Genomic DNA, 24,992 nt, shown 5'->3' with positions numbered 1-24,992 from the left:
GGCGGTCCTATGTAGTTGGACAATATCCCAATAGATTTTATCCACTAATTTCAAAAGAAGCTCATAGTCGACTAAGTCCTGTCCATTAATTTCTTCCAAAAATTACCCTTCAGCCCATACAACCTCCTATACCACCACCACCGCCGCCGCCGCCACCATCACCGCCGCCACAATGACCACCACCATGCCGCCACCACCACCACCACTACTCCACCACCACCACTACTCCACCACCACCACCGCCGCCACGATTAACAGTGTTAAAGTCTATCTAAATTTATAATTAACAGTGTTAAATTCTGTCTAAATTTATAATTAACAGTGCTAATTGCAAAAAAAAGAAGATGAAATTGTGTTAACAGTGATCATTTCCAGTAAATTAACAGTGTTAATTTCTATCTACTCCTAGATCTGAACCAAAAAAAAAAAAAAAAAACTCACGGATTTTGGCGGCAGGCTCCAGTCATCGTCTTGCTCGGCCCCGTCGATGAATCCAGAGACAACGATGATGGTGGCGGCGGGCTCCAGTCATCGTCTGATCCAATTCACGGGCCTTGGATCCCATAAACTTCAACGCTTGAACAACCAACTTTACCTCATCTATCACCACAACCAGACACCAGAGCATTTCACCGTCGCATCAACCCAATTTCCAGTCGAGAACGAAACAAAGCTCGTGGATTCGGCGGCAAAGAGGAGGGATTTGAGCGTTCCGAGTGGGACAAGTGAGGCGACGATCACTGCGGCGGCGGCGGCGGCGGCAGAGAGAGGAGGACAACAATGATGGCGAATCTGGTCTCCAGCCGCTCCCGTAGAGGAGTCGAGCGGCGGGGATGAAGGGTGACAGGAGAGAAGAGCGGCGGTGATGGAGGGAAGGGCAATGGTGAATGGGGAGGGCGACGAATGGAAGGCCGGCAGTGGTGGAGGAACCGCCCTCCCTAGAGAGAGAGAGAGAGAGAGAGAGAGAAGGGGGGGGGGGGGGGGGTGCCAAACCCTATATGATGGGTTGCCCACCCTTTGTTGCTATTTAAAGGAGGGTAAAGAAGTAAAATCATACCCACAAGATTTAGTGGGCATTGCACTTGTATTCCATAGGACTTGGTAGGCTAACGAAGAGTTAATTCTGGGCCGGTCCTAATATTTGATTTCATAGCCCACCAAGTCCTATGGGGTAAAAGTGCAATGCTCACTAAGTCCTGTGGGTGTGATTTTACTTCTTTACCCCACTTTAAATAGCAACAAATGAATATAGCCCATCATTTAGGGTTTCAAATGAATGCAGCCCACCTTTCTCTTTCTCTGTCCAGTCAGCCCCGCCACCACCGGCTACTCCTTCGCCAGTCTCAGCCACTCCACCGGCCACTCCTCCGCCTGTCTTAGCTCCACCGCGAACTACTCCTCTTCCAGCCGTTCCACCCCCGCCGCCTCCATGGACGTCGATGCCTTTGCCACCACCTCCGCTCACCGCCTCCATGGACATTGATGCCTCCACCACCTCCGTTGGGAACTGTAATCGTCATTTTTGCCGCGGTTCACAAATGAATATCCCATCTCATCATTTTAGGGTTTCAAATCTCCCAACCCATCCCTCCACCACAGCCTTCTCTTCGACCAGGATCACTTCGTTCGGAGGCGGCGCGACACCGTCCTTCCACCTGCGCGTGACCGCTGGCCACTCGACGGCGACCACCTTCTCTGTCTCCACCTTTCCAACTAACAGTGTTAATTGTAAATTTGGACAGAATTTAACACTGTTAATTATAAATTTAGACAGAATTTAACACTATTAATTGTGGCGGTAATTAACACTGTTAATTGTAAATTTAGACAGAATTTAACAATGTTAATTGTGGCGATAATTAGCACTGTTAATTATAAATTTTGACAGAATTTAACACTGTTAATTATAAATTTTGACAGAATTTAACATTGTTAATCATGACGGTGGTAGTGGTGGCGTGGTGGTGATTGTGGTGGCGGCAGCGGTGGTGGTGGTGGAGTGGTGGTATAGGAGGTTATATAAGCCAACTATTAATTAACACTGTTAATTGTGGTTAAATTTATATAAAAATTAGCACCGTTAATTTAGAGAGGAATTAACATTGTTAATTTAGACACGAATTAACACTGTTAATTGTTGTGGTGGCGGTAGCGGCGTGGTGATTGTGGTGGCGGTGTGGTGGAGTGGTGGTGGTAGTAATGGCGGCGATAGCAGCATTATGGTGGTGGTGGTGTAGGAGATTGTATGGGTCGACTATTAATTTAGACAAAAATTAACACTATTAATTGTGGTGGTGGCGGTGGCGGCGTTGTGGTGGTGTTGGTGGCGATGGTGGTGGCGATGGTGGCGACAAGGTTGCTTGGTGGCGATGTGGTTGTGGTGGTGGTGGTGGCGGCGGCGACGTGGTGGTGGCAGTGGCGGCGATGGGGTGGAGTGGTGGTGGCTAGATTACCTCTCTCCAATTGCATTTTTTTTACAAGTGATATTTTTATCAACAAAATACTTAATGAAAAAGATTTACTGAAGTATAAACTCTTTGAATAGAACCTAGTAAGCTATTCTCCACCCAGCAGGATCGGTCGGAAAGTCACCCTCCAAAATTAGGACCGGCCCAGAATGAACTCAAAGAAAAAAAACAGTCCAGCGGAGCATAGGAATGGCCCAATTACTAACTACAGCGCCTCCCAAAACGCCCCGTATTTCTCTTGTTGGCGGCAATTGCTTACAGTAGTGCAGCTATCAAACACAGCTCCCAAATTTCTGCGAACGGAACCAATGGGGGAGGAAGAAGCACAGCAGCAGCGGCAGCAGCTGCAACCCAATCCAGACGAACAAGTTTCTGAAATCGCGCAACAAGAAGAATCAATCCAGCAACAACCAGCAGACTACTCCTGGACCCCGCCGTCGATTTGCTTCGGCGTCCCTCCGGTGCGAACCTACCACTTCACCCACCAGTTCAGGACCCCCTCCAACCCTAACAACTTCCTCAAGGGCGTCAAATGGTATACACACTTTCACCCCACCCTTTTCCTCTCTCTCTCTCTCTCTCTCTCTCTCTCTCTCTCTCTCTTCTCGCTCTCCGTGACGGGTTTGTTGATAGGTCTCCGGACGGTTCGTGCTTTCTTACGAGCGCCGAGGACAATACTTTTCGTCTTTTCTCATTGTAAGTCTTTGTTCCGCTTTACAGTTTCCATTTATCTTCGGTAGCCGTGCATAGCGTGGGATCAAGGAAAATACATACAAATAGGATTGTGCTGTGAATAATTTTCTACACATATTTTGGAAAAATTTAAATTAACGGGTTGATTATGTCAACTAGAATACGAAACAGTTTCAAACAAATTGGATTAGCGTCAATATACATGACATGTTATGTTTATGTTAACCGTATTTACCTTGTTCGATGGAGAAATTTTAGTAAAAGAGAAAGTTTGAACAATGTTTTGATATTCTTTACAGTGTAGAAAAGAAGAAAAATGTAGACTTTTGTTGAGAATAAGCATTTAGATGTCGACTTCCGTTCTCGAGTTCAAGTAACCAACCGAAGGGAGTACTTCAATAGTTTGCTTTGGCCTTAGTTGGGATGAGGTTTGTTGAGTTGACTTGAGTGTATGCTGTAGCTTTGCTAAACATGCATCTTGCTTAAAACAAGGAGAAATGACTGCTCTAATTTGGCATTTTAGGATACTCGGAATTCTGCTGCTCTTCGTGCATCGTTATTTTAATTGATTTGTGGCATGGTCATTTTGCATGATTAATGACTTGTTATCTGTTCCTTTCTAGACCAGATAATGGAGATGGCTATTATGGAAATGCTTGCTCATTGGCTGCAGATGCAGGTTACATTCCTTGATTCGAGGGAAAACTTGGTGAATTAATTGCTAACCAAAACACCTTCTCATCTTATGTAATTGTTCATTTTGTCTACAGATTCTAATTAATAGTTTTGTACTTCAGCATATTTCTCCCAGTTGTCGTCCTCGGTGGTGTTGCAATATTGTTGTTCTAGATTTAAGTTCTAATTTTACAATTGTTTAAACTGTTATAATTTTTTTTGTTGAATATCAGCTGCAGATTCATATACTGCAGATCTTATTGTGAATGGGGGAGAGTCTATCTATGATTTCTGCTGGTACCCTTACATGTCTGCTTCAGGTTCAGCCCCTTTAGTCATTTGCCAGACTAAAACATTATATGATAAAATAATGCTAGAGTTGAAGTTTGACTGCTCAGCTGGTCGACTTTTCAGATCCAGTCACCTGTGTTTTTGCAAGTACCACTCGTGACCATCCTATTCATCTTTGGGATGCTTCTTCAGGCGAGGTGCTGTATCATTATTGCTAACTCGTGTTATCTGTCTTGTTTAGTCTTATAAAATCAGACCTTATCATATGTTAAAGTTTTTTTGATAACTCAGGTGTCCGGGCTAGCTAACACGCACCTTAACTAATCCTGGGGGCCCAATCGCATCGCTCACTTGCGGGGAGCCCAATTAAAGTAGGAGCAAAGCTCCCTACTATATGGACTGACCCCAAAGGAGTTGATAGCTCCTGAGAACTTTCGAACTTGAGACCTTGGGAGGGACCAAACTCCCAAGTCTTGACCACTAGGGTTGGGGTTAGTCATATGTTAAAGATGATGGTCGTCCTCATTGTGTGCTATGAAGGGCTGGTCTTTTCATGTCGTAAAATTATTAACTATGTTTTCAAAGGCGTTTTCTGGGTTTGCATTGGGGCGGTGAGGCAATGCCAAAACGCCTCAGGGCGTGAAAAGTTAGGCGGTGAACCACAAAGGCAGTCGCCTAATTTCCTTAGGCGCACCGAGGCGTACGCCTCAATCGCCTTTTACGCCCTGATAGGTGAGGCGTAAGCCTCAGGAGAGACATTTTCATAATCTAATTTTGGTAATATCATAATTCAAACACCCCCTCCCCACCCCCCACACACCCCCCTTTCCCTTGTTGAAATCGATCATCATCTACAATCGTGCTCTATTTTTCTTTAAATAGTTGTGCTCTGTTTTCCTTTGCTAAGTGACGAACTAATGTGCTCTGTTCATAACTAATAAAGTGATAAGTTAATTAGATAAAAAGTTAATAACTAACTAATAAAGTGATGTTATAGGGTTTCTCAATTAGTTATTAACTGATAAGGTAAGTCATTAACTGATAATCTACTTTATGCTATCTTTTTGTATTAATCTATCTTTTATGAAATGCTCATTTTTTGTATTTTTAAGTTATTTTATTATTTAAAAAATCAAAAGGCTTACACCTCAATGCCTTGGGGCATACACCTCGCCCCATGGAGGGTCAAGCGCCTCGCCTCTGAAAACTTAATATGAATGCTTTTTGCCTTCTCGATAACTCCGGAATTTAGTATAACTTGCCGCTGAAATTGATGATATCAACATATAACCCTTTTTTTTTTATCAGCATCAACAGATAACCATTTGTGGTACATTTCTTAATAACTTTGTCTGTTAACTAGTCCTTGATTTGAATTGAATTGCAGCTGCGTTGCACTTATCGGGCTTTTGATGCGATGGATGAAATCACGGCTGCCTTTTCTGTTGGTTTTAACCCAGCTGGGACCAAGTATATTTCTCTTCAGAGGGTTTTTTACTCACCCATTTTGTTATTCCACATTTTTGTTTATCAAATTCTCTAACCTCAGGATAGACCTTAACTCCTAGTTGTCTTGTTCGTTAGTTACACCTTCAAATCTAAAACACTGCTGGTTTCTTGGGAGACTAAATCATGGTAGTCTATTGTAGAGATAAATTGATGTTGAATGAATGGTTCATAACTCTTTCACAAAAGTGGTGGCAAGGTGAGTTTTATTCAACTGATGTTGGTTTATCAAGAATGTATGATAACATTTTTTTGCTTTTAGTTTTGTATTTTTCTTCTAAGATCAACGTGCGAATGTCATAGAAATGCCTAGCTTCCTTTAGAAATCCTTTTGTTGTCACTTTGATCAAATACTCAGGCCCGAACTATGGCACAAGAAGATTAGTGTCCTCTATGTCCATGCAGATGCGTACATACTAACTGATATTACATATGCACATTTCAAGTAGAATTCTCTTCTTATGCAAACAAGCTTTACTTTACCTTGCAGTAAGATTGATGCTATACTTCTCCAAATGTTTGTCAAAGTCGTATTACTTTGTTGTAGTAAGTATTTGATATCCGATTTTGTTGTGCTAATATTTCAACTGGCTATAGAAAGCAAAGCTGAAAACAAAATATAATATTTAAACTAGAGTTATGTACTATGGCTTATAGGATGCGCGTTATCGAATCTGAAAAGTGGCATGATGCATCATCATTCGTATCATGCTATTCATTGTTGGTCTTCATGCACCTTCATCTGCTCATCCCCTTGGTTATCCCGGGTAGTCTCTAAGCACGCGTAGAATCCTGATCCAAAGGATGTAATAATTTTTGTGGACTTCTTAATTCCATTTCAGGATATTTGGTGGATACAATAAATCTCTCAGAATATTTGATGTTCATCGCCCTGGGAGAGATTTTAAGCAACATTCAACCGTCCAAGGAAATAAGGAAGGGCAACCAGGTAGGTGTTTATGTCAACTTGTTGTGGCCAACCCATCTAAAAGCTTAAGCTAATAGAGAGAGGGCAACTGTATTGTTTTGTCCTCAACACCTCCGCTTGTGTATGGCCCAGAAGTGGGCCAAACACAAGCGAGTATGATAATTATGTTCTATGAAGATGTGAAAAAACCTTCTGTATTTTCACTTTCCAAATAGCAATTCCAAAATGGCGCTGCCTCCTATTAGGCAAGCCATCAAGATATGTTTGGTGTGGTACTGTGGTACTTAAGAAGTAACTAGTCAATATTTCATCCTGAAACTATTTGTGTAAGATTGACATGTGTTTGGGTTCCCTAAGCTTCTTTTCTGTGTTCAGGTATTATATCAGCCATTGCTTTTTCCCCCAGTCATACGAAGATGCTAGCTACAGGTTCCTATTGCCAAACTACTGCAATATATAGTGAAGACAATATGGAACTCTTGTACATTTTACATGGGCAAGAAGGTGGGGTTACACATGTAAGTGGTCGCATATTTTGTTGATTGTGGATTCTGTATGTAATATGACAAGTAACTCTTTCAAGCACGACTGTTTGTCAGGTGCAATTCTCGAAAGATGGTAACTATCTATATACTGGGGGGCGAAAGGTAAAACCTTGTGCAGAGTTCTTTCTATTAAATTTGTTTGTACCCCTTTTTACCCATACACTTGAGAAGTTCTCTTAGAGCCAGAGTTAAAAGGGGGATTCTGCAATTCTGTTTCGTTCAAAACCCTTCGTGGGGCTTCATCTCAGAGGACTACTTAGTGATGTCTTACAAATCGAAGGAACTCAGTAATTGTTTTTTGGATGTGGAAGATAATCTTGATCAAGTATCTTGAGTTGTGTGGTAATAGCATTATTCTATCTGTTATGCTTTTTCTCCACATGAAGTTGATGTTACCAACTGAGTCTAGACACTAGCCGTGGATGGAATACAAGTGGTTGCATAGTTCATTTAAGGTCTATGTAGTACGGAAGCGGACACAGGACACGGTATTCCTTAAAAAATAGGGACACAACAAAATTAAATAAATGAATAATTAAATAATATTTAATACCAGTAGAAGTATAAGCATGAAGCTTCAATATACGTAAACAAGCATCATATATACATCAAATTACGCTTTTAAACCAAAATGTTAGAAGTGATACACATTTACCCCAAATTTTTTTAAAAATTGCATATTTAACCCTGGCCGTGTCCCCATACGTGTCTCTCACATGTCCCAGCCGTGTCCCCCTAAAAAAATTAATTAAATTTATTGAACACGCCACTTGGCGTGTCTCATACGTATTTTTTTGCTGTGTCCCCCAGCCTCTAGGAGTGTTGGTGCTTCCTAGTTTAAGGTTATAGTTGTTTCATAATTCTTCTATATATTGGTGGTTAATACTATTTGTGATTGTTTTTCCATAAATGTTTATCTTAATATTCTTGTATAAACTGTTCAGGAAATATTTCTTGATAACTTCCACTCCTTTTGTAATATGACAATTGGAAGTAGTTGTAGATGTTGGAAGTAGTCTAGATAACTTCCACTCCCAATCTTCTCAAAATATGCTGATTGCAATAGCTAGACCTTGTAATTGCTCTCTGATTTAAATATCTGTGAGCTATCCAATAGCAGCTTTTACTTGTAGAGTTTCCGTTGATCTACCTTTGCATTGCATTCAAAGCAGCTTGTTGTATACTAATATCAAGAGAATTGGGATGTGCATTTAACGAAAGAATTATCCTCACTTGTTACTACAGGACCCTTACATACTATGCTGGGACATTCGCAAAGCTGTTGACATTGTGTACAAGTACGCATTTTTGTCTTGGATTTTTTTTATTGGAAGTTCAGTAAATGAGCTGTCTTACTAATTCTTTCATGTGTTGCATGATTGCATCTTAATTGCATTTGTTGTTTAGTACTCACACGTATAATATGCATATTATGCTTGCATTATTCAGGATGTAGTGGTCATTAATCTGGGCAAGGTTCTAGTTTTATGAAGGGATGGTTTAGGATGAGGTGGCTCGCCACATGGTAGCTCATAACTACCTCCACAAGTTATGAGGGTTTTATTTCGGGGTTGTAGTTTTGAGTAAACGTCAAAATAGCTTGGACTTCTCCCTTCTTTTTTTATTTGGGGGTGGGGGGTCGGTCAGAGGGCTGATGCTCACTTGAGGGTGCAATTTGTTAAGTTTTCTTGTGGGTCTTGCTTTATTGTCTGTATACATAGGCCACCTGAGAGTATTGGGCCACTAGCATCATACTCTGATACATTCATGTACTTCCTAAACTTAGTTATTAGTGATGGCCAGTGTTATATTTGGTCAAACATTCCCCGTTTATATACAATGTTGACCAGGCTAAATTGACCAATCATACGTTATCAATTGCTACAGAAACTGTAACCTGCATGGACTGGTACAAAATTGGTTACGGGATAGTCCTTAATGCTATTCAGCTATAACATGAGAATATGAGATAATGACACTTGTTCACTATAGCCTTAGTTCGCTGACTAGTGTGGAAGACATTTGACAAATTCCGGCCCTGATGGGATTTTGAAGTATCATTAGTTTGATGCATGGTTGTTAAAATGGCTTGTTCTTGCTGTCAACGAATTTTTTGATTAGCTCAAGTAATCACTTTTAGCTGCAGCAAAGGGGTTTTAAATTTGTACCTGCTTGTTTTGCCATGTGATCCTGTGATTAGGATATACAGATCTTCAGAAAATACCAACCAGCGGATAGCGTTTGATGTGGAGCCCTCTGGTCAACACCTTGGTACAGGTGGTCAGGTATTATTGTAGATTTTACCCTCTCTTTTCAAGGGGTTTCGCTAACCAATACAATGCCTTAATATTCTTGCCCTCATTTCTTTCAGGATGGTTTGGTTCATATTTATAATCTCCAAACAGGGCAGTGGGTATCGAGCTTCCAAGCTGCACTGGGTACTTCTAAGCGATAACTCTATTGTCAAAGATTTAGTTAGTACTTCATATCCCTTATTTCCTCATGTTTTTAATTGATTCATATGCCTTCCATACAGACACTGTTAATGGTTTCTCTTTCCATCCGTTTCTGCCAATGGCAGCCTCTTCGTCTGGACACAGAAGATTTGATACACTTGATGATTCTCCCGAGGATTTCAGTTTGAGTGGTATCTCAATTACTCTTCTGTATTTACTTTTCTGTTCCTTTTTTGTTTTTAGTTTTTTTTTTCTTCTGTGTTTGTCAAAATTACAATGAGTCTGTCTTGTGGGTCTCATCTGGTTCCTTGTTTGGCCTTTGTAGGCGATGAAAACTGTGCTTCTATTTGGAGTTTCGCTTTTGCTTCTATGGAGGACAATGCTGCTGCCATGGATTGTGGGGAATTAAACAGTCAATCTGAAAATTAGAACATTTGCTTGGATCCTTGACTTGTTTGCAGGACACAACCGAAGCCACGAGTCTGATCAATTATTCAGCTTTGGTCAAGGCGAAGGTTGATTCAGCGGAATTCATGCACTTCCCTGATGTAAGAGGCCAGTTTTCTTGAGCTGACATTGATATCAGATGAACAAAAATTGTCGAACAGACGAATGTAATATCCATTGCATCCGTCAATGCTGTATCTATAGTTTACTTGCGAACAAAAATTGTCTAACAGCTTGAATTAAGGGTGCATACAGATCTATGTTCCTGTACGTGCTCAACAAAGTAGGCAACTCTGTTATTCACTGAAAATTAGCCAAGTCAACCAACCAACGAAATATGTGCAAAGTGCATTGGTGAATGTACGAAAAGGAGCTGCTGGGATGTCACTGGTTCTGGGAGGCTACTAATTAAAGAGGAAGGAAAATACTTTCGGCACTGATCTCTGGACATAGATTGAGACGTTGATGTGTTTCTAACTATCCGACGAGTGTGGGTTCCACATGCATGTGTGAGGTCTACATGCATTGAATGGTTTCAAACACATCTGTGTCCATGTGTCCGTGGGACTGCTCAATTCTACCCGTCATTTTCTTCTAGTATTTTTTTTTTTGGGTAAATCAGTTTGAAATTAAAAAAGAGGCTAACTGAATATACAGCCTACAAGGGGCATACCCTTGGAGAAAAAGAAAAATAAAACAAAACAAGAGTAAAGAAAATTGCTTACGCCAAATGGCTACATGGGCTAAAAGGATATGCGTTGTTTCTAATCCATCTAGTAAGAGGGAAGGAAAACGTCTTAAAGACACCAACACTAGTAGCAAAACACTTCAATTGCTGGACAGAAGCAGTAAAACACTTCAATTGCTGGTCTGGACAGAATAGACCAGCATAATAGTAGCATAAACAGGTGCATATCACAATGCAGCTGATCCGCAGCTGTTCAGGATCAACTGTATGTGCCATTCTCCCAACCGGCAGCAGTTCTGGACAGCAGCTACAGCAGCAAGAGCTGAGTTACTGACAGCATAGCAGTAGAACACAGAATAGCAGTATGAATCCAGGCCATGTTGCAGCCAGACAGACAGCAGCAAGACAGCTCGACAGCAGATCACACTGCAGCAGCATACACAACAGAGAACCAAAGCTAAATAGCAGCACCCTAATGAACTGGCAGCCACAACAGAATAGGTACAGAGCACCATGCCACCATAGGAAAATAGCAAATTACACTCTTCTAATTGGACTGAACTAGAACAGCAGTCATAACATCAACTGTATCAGTCCAGCAGACCATCAAACAGGTAGCAGAACAACAGACAGTAAAACAGATCACCGTGCAGTCATTACAGCAGCAAGCAGAAGTAGCAAAAGGCAACTAGGGACAAGCCCCTTAGAAAAGCTTAAACATTCCAAGGGACAACCCCCCAAGGATAGGACAATACAAAATAAAAATTTACAAAAGGAAACCAAAGCGAGATTGCTGCAAACAACCAAATGCAGACAAAGCAGTCAGAGAAATGATACCAATGCAGCTCAGCACCTCCAAAGCTAACTCACTGATGAAACCAGAAAGAATGACCCTATTGCATTATCTGCTAACCCTACCACTCCCTCGCGGCCTAAACCACCAAACAAAACTAGAAACAATAGGGGGTGGGGGGGTGTTTGATCCCAACACCCTCACCTCTCCCTCACAAAATGACTTCCACTAGTATTTCTTCCTCTGTCTCTTAGACATCAAGAAAGAAGATGAAAGCATAAAGAAAAGCAAGTGACAGTTTGAAAGATGAGATTGTCAACTAGTAAAGGAGAAACTGGGCAAAGACTAAAAAAGCAAATAAGAGATGCAAAATATACAGACCACCAATGTTCCACAAATCAAATAACATATAATACAACCCATTGAACCCATTTTCATAGATCTGCAGAGAAAGGGCCTGGAAAAATATCGGATTCCACAGATACAAAAAAGCGGTTTCCGGCGATGGGTCATCGGCCTTCAACCATTGATACAGTGATGACATTTATGGAGTTTACATTGTTGCTTTGAGACCGAAGATCAGACGATCCTGCCAAGCTTTGGAAAGTAAAAGTAGGCCGTTTCGGCTGTGGACAATCTATCTCACTGCTTAGCATTAGAACTACGGTTGACATGGTGGGCCTTTCCGCGGCATGATCTTGTACACAGAGAAGGCCAATATGTAGGCATCTTGTTACTTCTTGCAATGAACATGAATCAGACAATACTTGATCCACAAAGTCCATTGCCCTGCCTTCATTCCACAAATCCCATGCCTGAAACACCACCATGTAATCAGAACAAGAAAAATATATTAAGGAGAGGTTACAACATGTTCAATGGGCGTTTGGTAGCGTCCATGATTTTCCTATCTTTGTGAAAGACGAACAAACAAAAAAACTAGGTTTCGTAAAGTGAGGAGATGGCCGCAGGTGGGGGGAGACAATTAGACATGCATCATTTGAGGTGCCCAATGGCGGTCAGAGGAAGTTGCTGGTGGCCAAAGGTGATGACAAGAGATCACCGTCAGCAGCCTGAGGTGGCCAGGTGGGGAGTGAGGAGTCACTACAGGTGATGGTGGTGGCTGAGCCACTGAAGGTGGTGAAGGAGATAGGAAAATTGATTCTTATTTTTTCAATGGAATGATAAAGTTATATTGAAAGGGAAAAACGCATTTGTTATGTATTGTTGGACCTTCTTGGTAATGGAAATAGAGTACTTGTTGAACATGTGCTTAAGAGATCGTAAAAACTTTGAATACAAAAACAGAAAGAAGTAACCATGAAACATTACTAAACATTTGACAAACAAATTAGATGGGAATTGGGGGCACTTACGTGACCGAGAAGGCTCGTACGTACTTCATTATGATGGAAACTGTTGTTTTTCTTGCTAGAAACAATCTCCAATAGCAAGACTCCAAAGCTAAAGACATCAGACTTTTCAGAGAATATCCCTCCCATTGCATACTCAGGAGACATGTAGCCTCTACACATTGGAATTTGACGACGCTAAGCACTTAAAATCACTTCATTTCCACTTTTGATTTGAATTTGAATCCATTAAGTGGAATATGAAACAACACTAGCATTGGATTCTTGAAACAATTTAAGGAAATAAAACAAAAAACACTTACAATGTACCGACAACCTTGTGAGTATTTGCTAGCTCTTGTGTGCAAAGAAAAGTTCGCGCCAAACCAAAGTCCGATATCTTTGGGTTCATTTCTTCATCGAGTAAAATATTGCTGACTTTTAGGTCTCGGTGAATTATCTTCAGACAAGAATCGCGATGGAGATACAGAAGCCCTCTAGCAATGCCCTGAATTATGTTGAGTCGTTTAGCCCAATCCAGCTCTGTTCTCTTGTTTGAATCTAAAAGGCACACGTCGACACAAATGTAGTCAATGGTAAAGATCAGCATACTTGTGTTTGGAATGAGAAATAAACTACACGTGAATCAAAAGTTTCAACATTGGGACTCTAGATACAGGCTCCTTGATCTAGTGATGACCGATTTATGTTCAACTGACTAGAATAAATAAGAAGGCTGTAGTTAATGTGTTTTCCGGTGCTGTATGTCGAAGAAATTTGCCTCGTCTGGTTCATGCTCCTTGAAAACATTTGGAGCAACCACTGAAAGTATACGATACGTATATAATGCATAATCAGTGATTTTGGTCTGGTTACATATGACACTTTTTTTGATGGATGATGAATATTTCAGTACCAGTTTTACGAACATTTCTCAGATACTGTCTTTAAAAACAGGAACATTTGTCTTTTTGCCATAGCTCGTTCGCTATGGTTATCTTGGATTCAAAACATCTTTTCAATGTTTTCTCACAAATTGGTCAAGGAAAGCAAGTATTGTAAGCCGTTAACCATACAAGTTCTGAGAAGTGTTCTACAAAACTGGATCCGGAAACAACCACCAAATAAGGTCCTAGGTCTTTTAAAGATGGCCTGATGTGCTACCGTACCCCATCCCCCACTAGTTATGCTAATGGTTTCCTGATAACCAAAATAGGGGTGTTTAACATTATGGGCAGGGAAATAGGAGATAAAAGACAAAGGGAAATTAAAAGAAGAATCTGAACATACCAAAGAGAAAAGTGTCCAAACTTTTGTTGGGCATGTACTCATAAACTATCAGCATTTCCTCCCCTTCAATGCAGCACCCCAAGAGCCTAACAAGATTCCTGTGCTGAAGTCTCGAGATTAGTATGATCTCATTCTTGAATTCTTCTATGCCTTGCCCTGAGCATCTAGAAAGTCTTTTCACTGCTATCTCTTGTCCATCGCGTAGTTTTCCCTACCAAACATAGTCCATAGATTTTCTAAATCAGCAAGCGCTCACGCACACACATATATGAGCCAAATAGAAGTTTACTTCATAGTATTCAATGTCACCGACTCACCGCATAAGTTTCATTCCAATATCGGCTCCAAATTGTTTATATTGGAAAATAGGAGAGTTGTCTTCAGTTCGCCATCGTACTTTCGCTCTTGTATAACTTTTCTGAACGTAAACCTCGAATGCCAATTTACTTATTTATTTAGTACCTACTGAATAAAATTTAGAATGTTCCCTTTACAATCCTTACTTTCTATCAGGAAGGGACACACACTTGCGACACATTAATCACACAATAACAACTCATTAATTTGACAAATTTGGAAAAATTAACAAGGATATTTATACTCTATTTTTTTACTATGTGAGATGTAAGCTAGGTATTAGAAAATTACTTTTGTATCTATCCATCTTTTAAACTCTAATGCATACAAGTTTCGCACAGATGGACTAAAGTACCTGATTGATGTACCAAAATTATTTCGAATTGCGGCCATGTTAGCAAGTAAGGCTATGAAAGCTGAATTACCTTAAAAACTGGTCCAAATCCTCCTTCGCCAATTTTGCTGGTTATACTGAAGTTATCGGTAGCAGCTGCTATTTCCTCAAAATCAATCGTTGGGAGCTCGAATTTAGTATCATGCGGATTTCCTCGGTTGACTAACATGTCCCTTGAATTGTTCAATCTGTCAGACAAAATGGAGTCCTTGGTTTTCTTTTCCATCTTTCCTGGTATTTGAGATGGAACCATGCAAATGAATTCATTAGGTTCTCTGCCTTTCTTTCTTCCCAACTTTCACAATATACAACCAACTTTATCAGAATCAGAAAACAATAGAGAAGGGAAAAGGAGAACATGAAAACCCCCTCGAAAATAGGAATTTACTACTAAATAAAGTGAACAAATTACAGCAATGAATTGACAAGGTGCCTTCTATTTCACTGTACTCCCGAGTTACTGCCTAGAGCCTTTTTTTTTTCACCGAGACAGAGGGCCGAGACATTGAGGCTGTATTTGGATTAAGGAGTTTGGTAAGGAAAACAGAAAAGCTAAAGGATCTGGAGGCAGAACGGTTAGATCGTTCAACATTTTCATTTCCTTTCAATTTGGACACAGTTATTGGAGTATGGTTCTTCCATTACGGAAGAAGGTAGGAGAAGAGAGGCTGTGAGAGAGTTCCGAACCTTAGGATCCTGCTGTGTATGGTGGACCGATTCCCCCTCCCGATCGTGGATGTAGGCAAACACTGCCAACCCACCTATAACATGTGCTCTCTTGTTTCTTGGATGAGGATAGTCTATTACTACTGAAATTGATCATTCTGTTGAGCAACAAACCCTCCAATCTATGACTTGGCAATAATTGGACAAGAAAACTTCTCCAGTATTTTTGCCTGGCAGCTTAAAATGTCCTAAATCTAATCTCTCATCGCTCATTGGCTTCCAAAGCGTCACCATTGTGGATCTTAAGTCTACGTGATTCTTCTGTCTCCGTGTTAAAAACTATGGAACATGAGGAATTTTTATGATATTTGTGGAAACGAATTTCAGAAAAAATGTGTACACCACCTCAAGATTACTCTTTTCAACCCATCATTTGCACTAGAGCCCAGCGTTAAGTGATTGACAGCGTTGGTAATTAGGAGCATAGCGTTTCTAATTTTAACAAAACGGAAAGCATGATTTTGTGGACTTTGAAAGGAAAGATAAGAACTGGTAGCACCTCCTAGTCCGTGCCAAAATACTTTCGATCGAGATCAGATGGACATCTCCATTACCACAAAACATAGTTGAACAAGTGAATGTAAAGAATAGCTCTTTTTACCTTTTTGTTTCGCTCTCAGCCTATGCAATCCATAAATGACAACACCCAAGAGGATCACCCCAGAAGCTGTTGTCAAGCTGATGATGAGCTTTTCCTTCTTCTTGTCTTTCCCTGGTAAACAAGAACATGCAGCTAAGGCCTGTTGTATTCATATTTTGGAAACATAGAAAACTGTTTACAAAATCTGTTTCCGGGAGAATGTTGCACAAACAATCCACGTTTCAGAAAAAAACCGGGAAGAATGATTCTGAATTCTCAAAAAACCATTTCTCCTAGAAACTGACTATGACATCAAGACCAAGGATGCTTATGGAAAAACAGCTTTGAGAAAAAATTTCTGCAGAACTGTTCCTGGAAAGAGCAATTGAAGAATTGATGCCACTACTCATCCCCAAGATATTAGTCAGATGAAAACTGCCATATCATTAGCAGTTAAACGGTTGGAGTGAATTGGTTTTATTTTCTGTTTCCAGTTTGTGCTAAACATAGAAGAAAACTTTTTTAGTGGATTAAGTCCACAACCTGTTTTCCGGAAAATCTTTCAGAAACAAACCAATTTTTCGAGAACACCGCAACCATTTTCCAGATTCTTCAAAACTACTTCAGAAAAATGTGAACTTAATACTATAAAAACCATGTATGTTATTTTTCAAGTTTGAGGAAAAGTATTCGGAAAAACGTTTCTCAGTGTCGGACTTTATTCCACATCACTCACCAAAACGTTGAAACCCTCTAAGAAATCCAACACTCAAACCAATCACAAAAAAAAAAAAAAAACATACACCAACAAGTGATGCCAACATGTTTACCTAGCTCTGAAGCCGCCAGGCGAAGGAAAAGGTCCTCCCCAGCAAATGAAAACTGCTGAATATCCACCAGCCCTCCTCCAGCCCAAACCATACACCCAATTTCAGCCACATATGAATATGCAACACAAGAACAATTACTCAAGCACCATTTCTCGCAACCAGATTCACTCCTATCGTGCAGATACACATACCGATCCGGCAATTTCACCCCACTCAGCTTAAAAAACCCATCACTTTTCACTCCTCCTGATGATAAACCACTGCTGTTCTTGTCACATAACAATTCAGTATCCCTCTTACACCCACCACTCCATTTCTCTTTCCTCCATTCCTCATCCGAATTTGGCACAAACCCTTTTAAGCACCCACAAATCTGAGCCCCATTCTTGTTGCAAATCCCAAAATCTCCACAAAATCCATATGTATCACACGGGTGACCCGGTTCCGACCAAGAGACATACCAGGAGCTGGATAAGTTGTCCCAATGAACTATATCCCAAGACCCAGATGGTGTTAACACCAGAAATGAGATATTTGAGCTACTGTAGTGACTATAGGTGAAATAAACACTTCCCACTAAGTTGAAACCATTAGCATACCCTTCAAACTTGTCCTGTATCCCAATGAACTTGGATCCATCCCATGGCCCACTCCTCCAGTACCGGACGGATCCCGACCCGTTCCAGATGAACGCCTGCGGCGGCGTGTCGGGTGAAACTCCGGCTATAAATTTTCCGGCTGATGGGTCATCTTCGGCCCGCCAGCCGGACAAGAAACGCTTTTCTCCTGTTTGGGTGTCGAGTCCGATCTTCATGCCTGGCAAGAAAGTGTCTACAGGATGGTAAAAGCTTTCCCAGAACGTGATTCCCAAGACATAATCTTTAAGAATTAAGTTTCCCTCGTCAGAAAGAACAGCCATAGAGTTGCTTGAATGGCGGGAAATATTAGTTTCCCAGATGCGAATTCCGTTTCCATCAAGAATTCTCAAGTTTCCATCGCTTCCAATTGTCAGACTAGAGTTTGAGTCGGTGGCTGACAATGGGTTTTCTCTGTTCGCCACCCAGAGGACCCTGCGCTTGGAGATGTTCTTGTACCATATGCCAATGTACTGTTTGGTGGAATGGGAGGAATTGAAGAATCCTAGCTGGAAAATCTGGCCGGAGGAAATGAGAGTCTGGCCTACTAAGATTGGTTGAGATTGAGATAAGGTGTCAGTTGCAGAGGAAATTTGTGATGGAATTGCTAGGAAAAAGAAGAGAAATGGGAGAAGAAGGAAAGCTCCCCTACTTTTTCTGGTACCCATTTGCTTTGTAAAGACTAGAGGGAGATTCAAGAAGAAAGAAGGTGTAGATGGTTGGGAATCTTGGATAACATTATGGCAAAAGTAGGGGAGTAACTTGTTGAAACATCAGGTGAAACAGGAGTACTAGTGCCTGTTTGGGCGATGCATTTTCACCTTTTTAACTTCTACTTTTTCAATTTTGGGCGTTTGGCTAGTGGGTAAAAAAAATAGTTTCGAGAAAATGAGTTTTCTATTTTTTAAGATGCAGAGCAGAAGTCAAAAACAAGGCTGGAGGTTCTTTTCCACTTCTCATTTTACACTTTTGATGAGCAAAGAGGAGAAAAGACCAAATTATCCTCTATATTTGGTTTTAGGACTCTTTTAGAGCCCGTTCCAGAACATCTTTTTAAAAAATAAGTACTTATTTCACATTTTCAAACTCAAAAATAATGTAAATGAAAAATAACTTTTAAATTTTTTTTGCACCGTATTAAAGATCTCAATGAGATCTTTCAAATAAGATCCATATTGCATATTTTTAGATTTCAATAAACCCATAATTTTTGAGCTTGAAATTACCTTCTTAAAAAATAAAGACTTATTTTCGGTTCCGAAACGGAGCCTAAGCCTTAGAGAGCTCATTGAAAGGCTTTAGAGCCAAAATTTTATTATAACCATTTAGGATAAAATGATCAAAAAAATAAAATCTTCACATCGGTTAAAACAGATTGAAAATTTGAGCAATTAATTTTTTAATCATATTTTTTACTAATATATAAAGGGTGTAATAAGTTTGTTTTTTTAAGGACAAAGGTTAAAAAGTTTTGTGTGTGCTGATACAATTAAAAACGATTTTTTTAAAAAAAATTGATTAAACCATTATTTATACATAATATATCCCATAATAAATAAACAAGGGCAACATGGTAAAAAATCAGGTCATAACTCATTTTCATCACATATCTTCCAAACACTATTCCTGTTGCAAAATGCATTCTGCACATATCATCCAAACACTCTACCAAATTCAAAAACTCATTCTGACCATAAGCCAAAAAGTTAAAAAGTTAAAAATGAAAAGCCAAAAAGTATGCTCCCAGCTTAAGTTTGAGTTGTGTCAGCGGCGTTCCTCTTGAATTTGATCTTTTTTCTCTGTCCGGCTTTAGCCCGCTAACCCTTGATGGGGCGGTAGTTGCTATGGTTCTTTTCAGAATCCGCCGCAAGTTTGGAGTTCCTATGGTAACGCCTAAGAAAGGATTGCTATATCTGGTCGCCATCTCTTCCACCATTTTTAGCTTAGCAAAAAAAAGGGAATAACATTTTGATCTTATTAAATTATTGGTACGATGGTCGGACTCGGATCATCCCGTCAGACTTCTCCCTGTCCTACAACTCCTACCCTCTGGCCTACTATCCTTCCTCCCCGTTCGGCTAAATAAGCCAAGTGGCTTTTTTTTGTCATTATTCAATTTTTTTTTCATATTTGTTAGCTTTTCATCAATTTTTTAAGAATTATTGCATTGTCATGATGAGAGGAATCTAAAAAGTAAAAAATTATGATCGAAATCAATTTTTTTTGAATAAAAATGAAAAAATTGGCTTATTGGCTTATTTTCATCTTTATTCAAAAAAAATTTGATTTCGATCATAATTTTTTACTTTTTAGATTCCTTTCGTCATGATGATACAATAATCCCTAAATAATTGACGAAAAACTAACAAATACAAAAAAAATTTGAACAAGGACAAAAAAATAAGCCACTTGGCTTATTTAGCCGAACGGGGATACGTGTGACACGTTACCTCTTTAACTTTTTCTAAGAAAAATAAGTAATTATTTTTTACAAATGTAATTTGAATCTCAAAAATTATGTATTTACACAAATAATTTTTCTATCAATATGGATCTTGTTTGTTAGGTCTCATTGAGATCTTTTATACGGTACAAAAAAATTTGAAAAATATTTTTCATTTTCATTATTTTTGAGTTTGAAAATGTAAAATAAGTACTTATTTCCAAGAATGTGTTCTGAAACGGAACCTAACCAGTTAACCCTCAATTCTATTCTCTCTTTTTTATGATTTTGTGGCGCCCATTTCAGGTCCCCAAAAAATGATTCAAACCGCAAGTCATCATTAAAATATTTTTTGTGGATGTTAGAAAAAAAAATATTAGTTCAACCCGATATCCACAAGGACTTTTTCAGCATTCGTAGAGGCCTACGAATTTTGAAACAACTTTTATCGATATCGGATTGAGCAAATTTTTTTAGGAAACCCATAAAAAATATTTTAAGAATAACTTGCGGTTTGAATCATTTGTTAGGGACCCGAAATAGGCGCCACAAATCATCAAAAAATATCAATAGGAGTGTAGGGCCCTGTTTGAAACCTTCTAAAAATTTGATATTTTTTTTATTTCGTATGGCCCATTTCGGGTCCCGATGATGCAAATCGTAAGTTATTCTTAAAAATATTCTTTTATAGGTTCCTGAAGTCGTAGGGTCTTTACGAATGATGAAAAAATTCGTACGCATATTGAATTGAGCTAACTTTTTTTAGGAACTCATAAAAATAATTTAAGAATAACTTGCGGTATGTATCATTTTTTTGGAACACGAAATAGGCCCCACAAAATCATTAAAAAAAAAATACTAGGAAAGTAGTAATAGAATTGGGGTTAACTGGTGAAGTAACAGAGTTACGGGAGAAGTTGAAAGGTTAACGTGTCACACGTGGAAGGGTAAAACAGGGTAGGACAGGGGGAAGTCGGACAAGGGATCCGAGTCCGCGATGGTCAGGGCAGTATACAAGCCATATTTAAAGATCAATAAATTTAGAACCACACACAAATACTTACACACATTCACGATAGATGTGGGTCCTGCATACACTGCACACATATCAGATTGAGCTAATTTTTTACAAGTCCACTCAATTTTTTTACAAAATTATTGAACGATTCGAATTATCCGTGCGGGCCCGGAATGGCTCTTGTGGCCGTCGGTTTCTTACTTTCCTTGGTTTTTCGATAATATTCTCTCCCAAGTTGCCAAGTTTGGGTTCATGAATGGAAAGAAACTTTTTTCCTATGCTATGCAGCCCATTGTTATTGTAATAAATCCTAAAAATTGGCTCAAACATTTGAGCAAGATTCAGATGGTTTTTTTTGTGGTCACTTTTGAGCAAAGCAAAGCAGTTTATCCTTGAGTTTTGTAGATCCCATCACCATTGACATTTTATGTGATTATTAAAAGAGTTCTTTTTTTTCCCCCCTTATCCGTGACTTTCTTAGATCCCATCCCCATTCTTCAAGATTTCTATTTGAAAAATGGAAGAACAAAACATGATTCCCAGCTTGGGACTGTACTAGTATAATAATAAGTACTTCAAAAGGAGGAGTTTTTCTAGTTGAAAACCGTCAAAGCAGCAGCAGCAGCTTACATATTGTTTTTGGTAAATAAATTAAGCAGCAGCTTACATATTAGGTAGGTATACAGTATACTAGAGTATTCAAAAGCAGGGACAAAAGAAGGAGGGGCCCTCGGTAGGTGCTACAAAATTTGCTCCCTCGTTTCCGAATAGAAGCTTCCTTTTCTGGAGTCAAAATGAGGGTGTTTGAAGAGAAATGATACTCTGACTGAAGGATTTTCCCGTGCCCTTACCGCAAGTGTGGCCCCCACCTTAAAAAAGAGAAAAAGAAAAATGCCAAACGGCAAAACCAAAATAAAAGTCCTTCCCCCCGCCCAAAATTCACATCACGTGCTGTTCGAGATCAAGAGAGAGGGGACAGCCACCATCGCCGCCGCCGCGCTGACTACCACCAACGCCGCCAACCACGTCAGCGGCTCCATCTCTGGCCACCACCTCCACCTCTCGAAGAAGTAAGCATTATCACAAGATAAGACAATTCTATTTCTATCTATCCTTAAAAAAGAAACAAAAAAATTCTAAACAGAGACCAATAGAAATAAAAGCTTTTCCCTTCACATGAGCAACAGCCCAGACTATTTCTTCATCCTAACCCCTTGGCCTCAGTGTGTACATTTAGCCATAAGGACCTACTAACACTAGTTACTTGTCAGTGTGTACACAAAGTAAGATTTATCCTTAAAAACCTATAACTGAAGCTGTTTATTGTCTGGTAAAATTTTAATCTTGCACCATGATATATTTCTCATGCTTGATCTTTTAAAATTTGGGCATTCCCCGAATAAATAAAAAAAACATTACAGAGGAGAGGCCTTTGGCGGTGAGAGCTCGTCGGCGATTTGACCTAGATTTTGGCGATTCTTGTGAGGTGGAGGTGGTTGCCGGAGGTGGAGAAGGCTGACATGATCGTCGCGATTTGACCTAGATTTTGGCGATTCTCGTGAGGTGGAGGTGGTTGCCGGAGGTGGAGACGCTAACATGGTGGTCGGCGGTGGTGATGGGGCTCGGCGGCGGTGGTGGGGGCTGTCCTCTCACGAACTCGAACAGGGATGCAATGTGGATTTTGGGGGGAAGGGCTTTTGTTTTGGTTTTGGCTTTTTTTTTTTTTTGACAATGTTACTCACACAACAATTTAAACACAACAATTCATACAAACCTCTTACATACACGTGAAGCCCGCACATATTAGTGTATGTGGAACCCACATGTATGTGAAATATTGTGTTTAGATTGTTGTGTGAGTAGCATTTTTATTTTTTTGTTTTTTTAAGGTGGAGACCACACTTGCGGTAAGGGTGCGGGAAAATCCTTCGGTCAGAGTATCATTTCTAGTGTTCGAATGGGGCATTTTTTCTAATAATTATCCCATTTTGAGTGTTTGGATGATTCAAAGAAAATATACTCCATGTGTTTACAAAACGTGTTTTCTGTTTTTCACTTTCTGAAACAGAAGTCAAAAAAGGGGGAACGGTTCTGTTTATTGTGAAAGGAATGGATGCCAAAATGTACTAATGACGGATGTCATTAACTCTTTAGCCTATTAGTGCGTAAACGAAGATGCGACTGTCGTATTAATTATATACATTGTAATCTTTGGCTTCTATAAAGACATGAGCCTAGTAAATGACAATGAAAGTAAAAATAAGGAATCCGATTGATCCTATTAATCTATTGTGTTTTTGTTAGTTTCGGAAGAACTACTTTTAACATATATTGTGTTTTTTATTGTCTCTATTTTCTGTTATGTTCTTTTGATATTCACTTAGCTTTATAACATTGTTTCCAATTTTTCTACTTTTCACATTTTACACCTATTTTCTCTTGAGCACAAAACACCCTTGAAGGACCCTGATAATACCCAGAAACCCTACCGTTTAAGTGCCTTTTTTAAAAAAGTTTGTAATTTGTATTTGTAACTTGCACGTTTGTATTTGTGTAAGTTTTTAAATAAGTTTGTAAGTTCGTTAACATTGCAAATTGTAATGTGTATGCTTTTTTTTCCTTGTAATAGTAATTTGTACATTTAATACGCTCAGGTGTTGAAACAAGTTTAACAAAATTGATCAAAAACTATTTACTGTAATACATGTCATAATACCATAATAAAACAACCAAAGCAGCATGGTAAAAAATCAATCCAAGATTCATTTTCATCATTATCTCCCAAACACTGTTCATGTTTAAACATGTATTCTACACATTTCTGCCAAACATTCTACAAGATTCAAAATACATTCTAACCATAATTTAAAAAGCCCAAAAACCAAAAAGTTAAAAAATGGAAAGCTAAAAATGAGGCTCCCATACACCCTCAAACATTCCAAAAATCAGATTCTCTCTCTCTAAAGGAGAGCACATTTTTCTAACCCTAAAACAGCCGTCACACTTTATCTTCTTCTTTCCCTCCCTCCCCCTTAAGTTTATATCCAACTTTGGGCGGCGGGAGGGGAGGAATCAATCTGTCTTCGGATCTGGTTTCCTTTTCCTCTTCTCTACCCAAACCACTTGTCGTTCGATACCACTCTACTAGCCGCCGGTGGCTTCTTAAGTCGTCGGCTTCAGAGCTTTGATTGGTAGGGGGTTAGACAAGAAAATGACTGCTCAATGACAGAGGGGAGAGTGTGTTTTATTTTATTTTATTTTTGTTCGGATTTAGTCCGGTTTCTGTCCAAATTTAATCCGATGGGTTGTTAATTTCCATCGGTTTTGGTATTGTCTTTGATATGGAGCTCTGTCATCCCGAGACGTCTGGTGTCTAGGTACTATAGCTCTACTTATGCCAATTCTTGTTGATAACAATGTGGAATGAGCGATGACTTTTACTTAGGCGTTAGACATCAGTTTTGTCTCTTTGTTTTTCTTGTATATCGTTAGCTTTAAAGTTTGACTGTGTCTTTGTATCTCTGTATGCGGATGGAAATCTGTTACTGCCATATGACTTGATCTGTATTCCGATAATAATTTATAGATGTCGTATGACTTTTATAAATGGGTATGCTTCTTCCGTCGAAAAAAACAAAAACAAAAACACCCCCGAGTCATTCCTTCAGCATACTGTATTATATTACTATTTGGCATGGGCGTTGGCGGAATAAACTAATAAAGTGCCAGATAAATGGGTTTTGCAATGGGTTTTGCTTGGAATCTGGCTTGCCTGCTTGGACTATAGAAGTGCGATCCAAGTGATCGCAATAATTGTATAGTGTTTTTAACGGTTTGGATTTGTTTTCAAATTTTTATCGATTAACAAATTTAAATC

The 24,992-nt window shown here is 39.5% G+C and overlaps 2 protein-coding genes across 3 annotated transcripts; one reads left to right on the top strand and one right to left on the bottom strand.

The window, feature by feature from the left end:
- The first annotated feature begins 2,669 nt into the window (after window positions 1-2,669).
- LOC131311851 (uncharacterized) lies at window positions 2,670-10,340 on the top strand. Of its 2 annotated transcripts, none has more exons than XM_058339450.1 (14): window positions 2,670-3,003; window positions 3,102-3,164; window positions 3,785-3,840; window positions 4,070-4,156; window positions 4,251-4,324; window positions 5,515-5,597; window positions 6,476-6,582; window positions 6,937-7,079; window positions 7,161-7,208; window positions 8,352-8,404; window positions 9,307-9,391; window positions 9,478-9,544; window positions 9,643-9,753; window positions 9,888-10,340. In XM_058339450.1, the coding sequence occupies exons 1-14, from the start codon at window positions 2,777-2,779 to the stop codon at window positions 9,989-9,991; spliced, it is 1,308 nt and encodes a 435-aa protein (XP_058195433.1). In that variant the 5' UTR covers window positions 2,670-2,776; the 3' UTR covers window positions 9,992-10,340. The 2 variants fall into 2 exon arrangements, with proteins under 2 accessions (XP_058195433.1, XP_058195441.1); XM_058339458.1 differs by having other exon boundaries at window positions 2,720-3,003; window positions 4,076-4,156.
- A 1,496-nt stretch (window positions 10,341-11,836) lies between these two features.
- On the bottom strand, window positions 11,837-18,389 carry LOC131311847 (G-type lectin S-receptor-like serine/threonine-protein kinase At1g61550). The gene is made up of 7 exons (XM_058339440.1): window positions 17,020-18,389; window positions 16,211-16,321; window positions 14,915-15,114; window positions 14,133-14,343; window positions 13,166-13,403; window positions 12,867-13,017; window positions 11,837-12,305 (listed from the first exon to the last, which is right to left on the bottom strand). The coding sequence occupies exons 1-7, from the start codon at window positions 18,320-18,322 to the stop codon at window positions 12,000-12,002; spliced, it is 2,520 nt and encodes an 839-aa protein (XP_058195423.1). The 5' UTR covers window positions 18,323-18,389; the 3' UTR covers window positions 11,837-11,999.
- Between the last annotated feature and the right edge of the window lie 6,603 nt (window positions 18,390-24,992).

This window comes from Rhododendron vialii, chromosome 2a (genome assembly GCF_030253575.1).
Source record: "Rhododendron vialii isolate Sample 1 chromosome 2a, ASM3025357v1".
Lineage (NCBI taxonomy): Eukaryota > Viridiplantae > Streptophyta > Magnoliopsida > Ericales > Ericaceae > Rhododendron > Rhododendron vialii.
The sequence above is the reverse complement of the archived record's forward strand: the minus strand, read 5'-3'. Positions and strand labels throughout refer to the sequence as shown.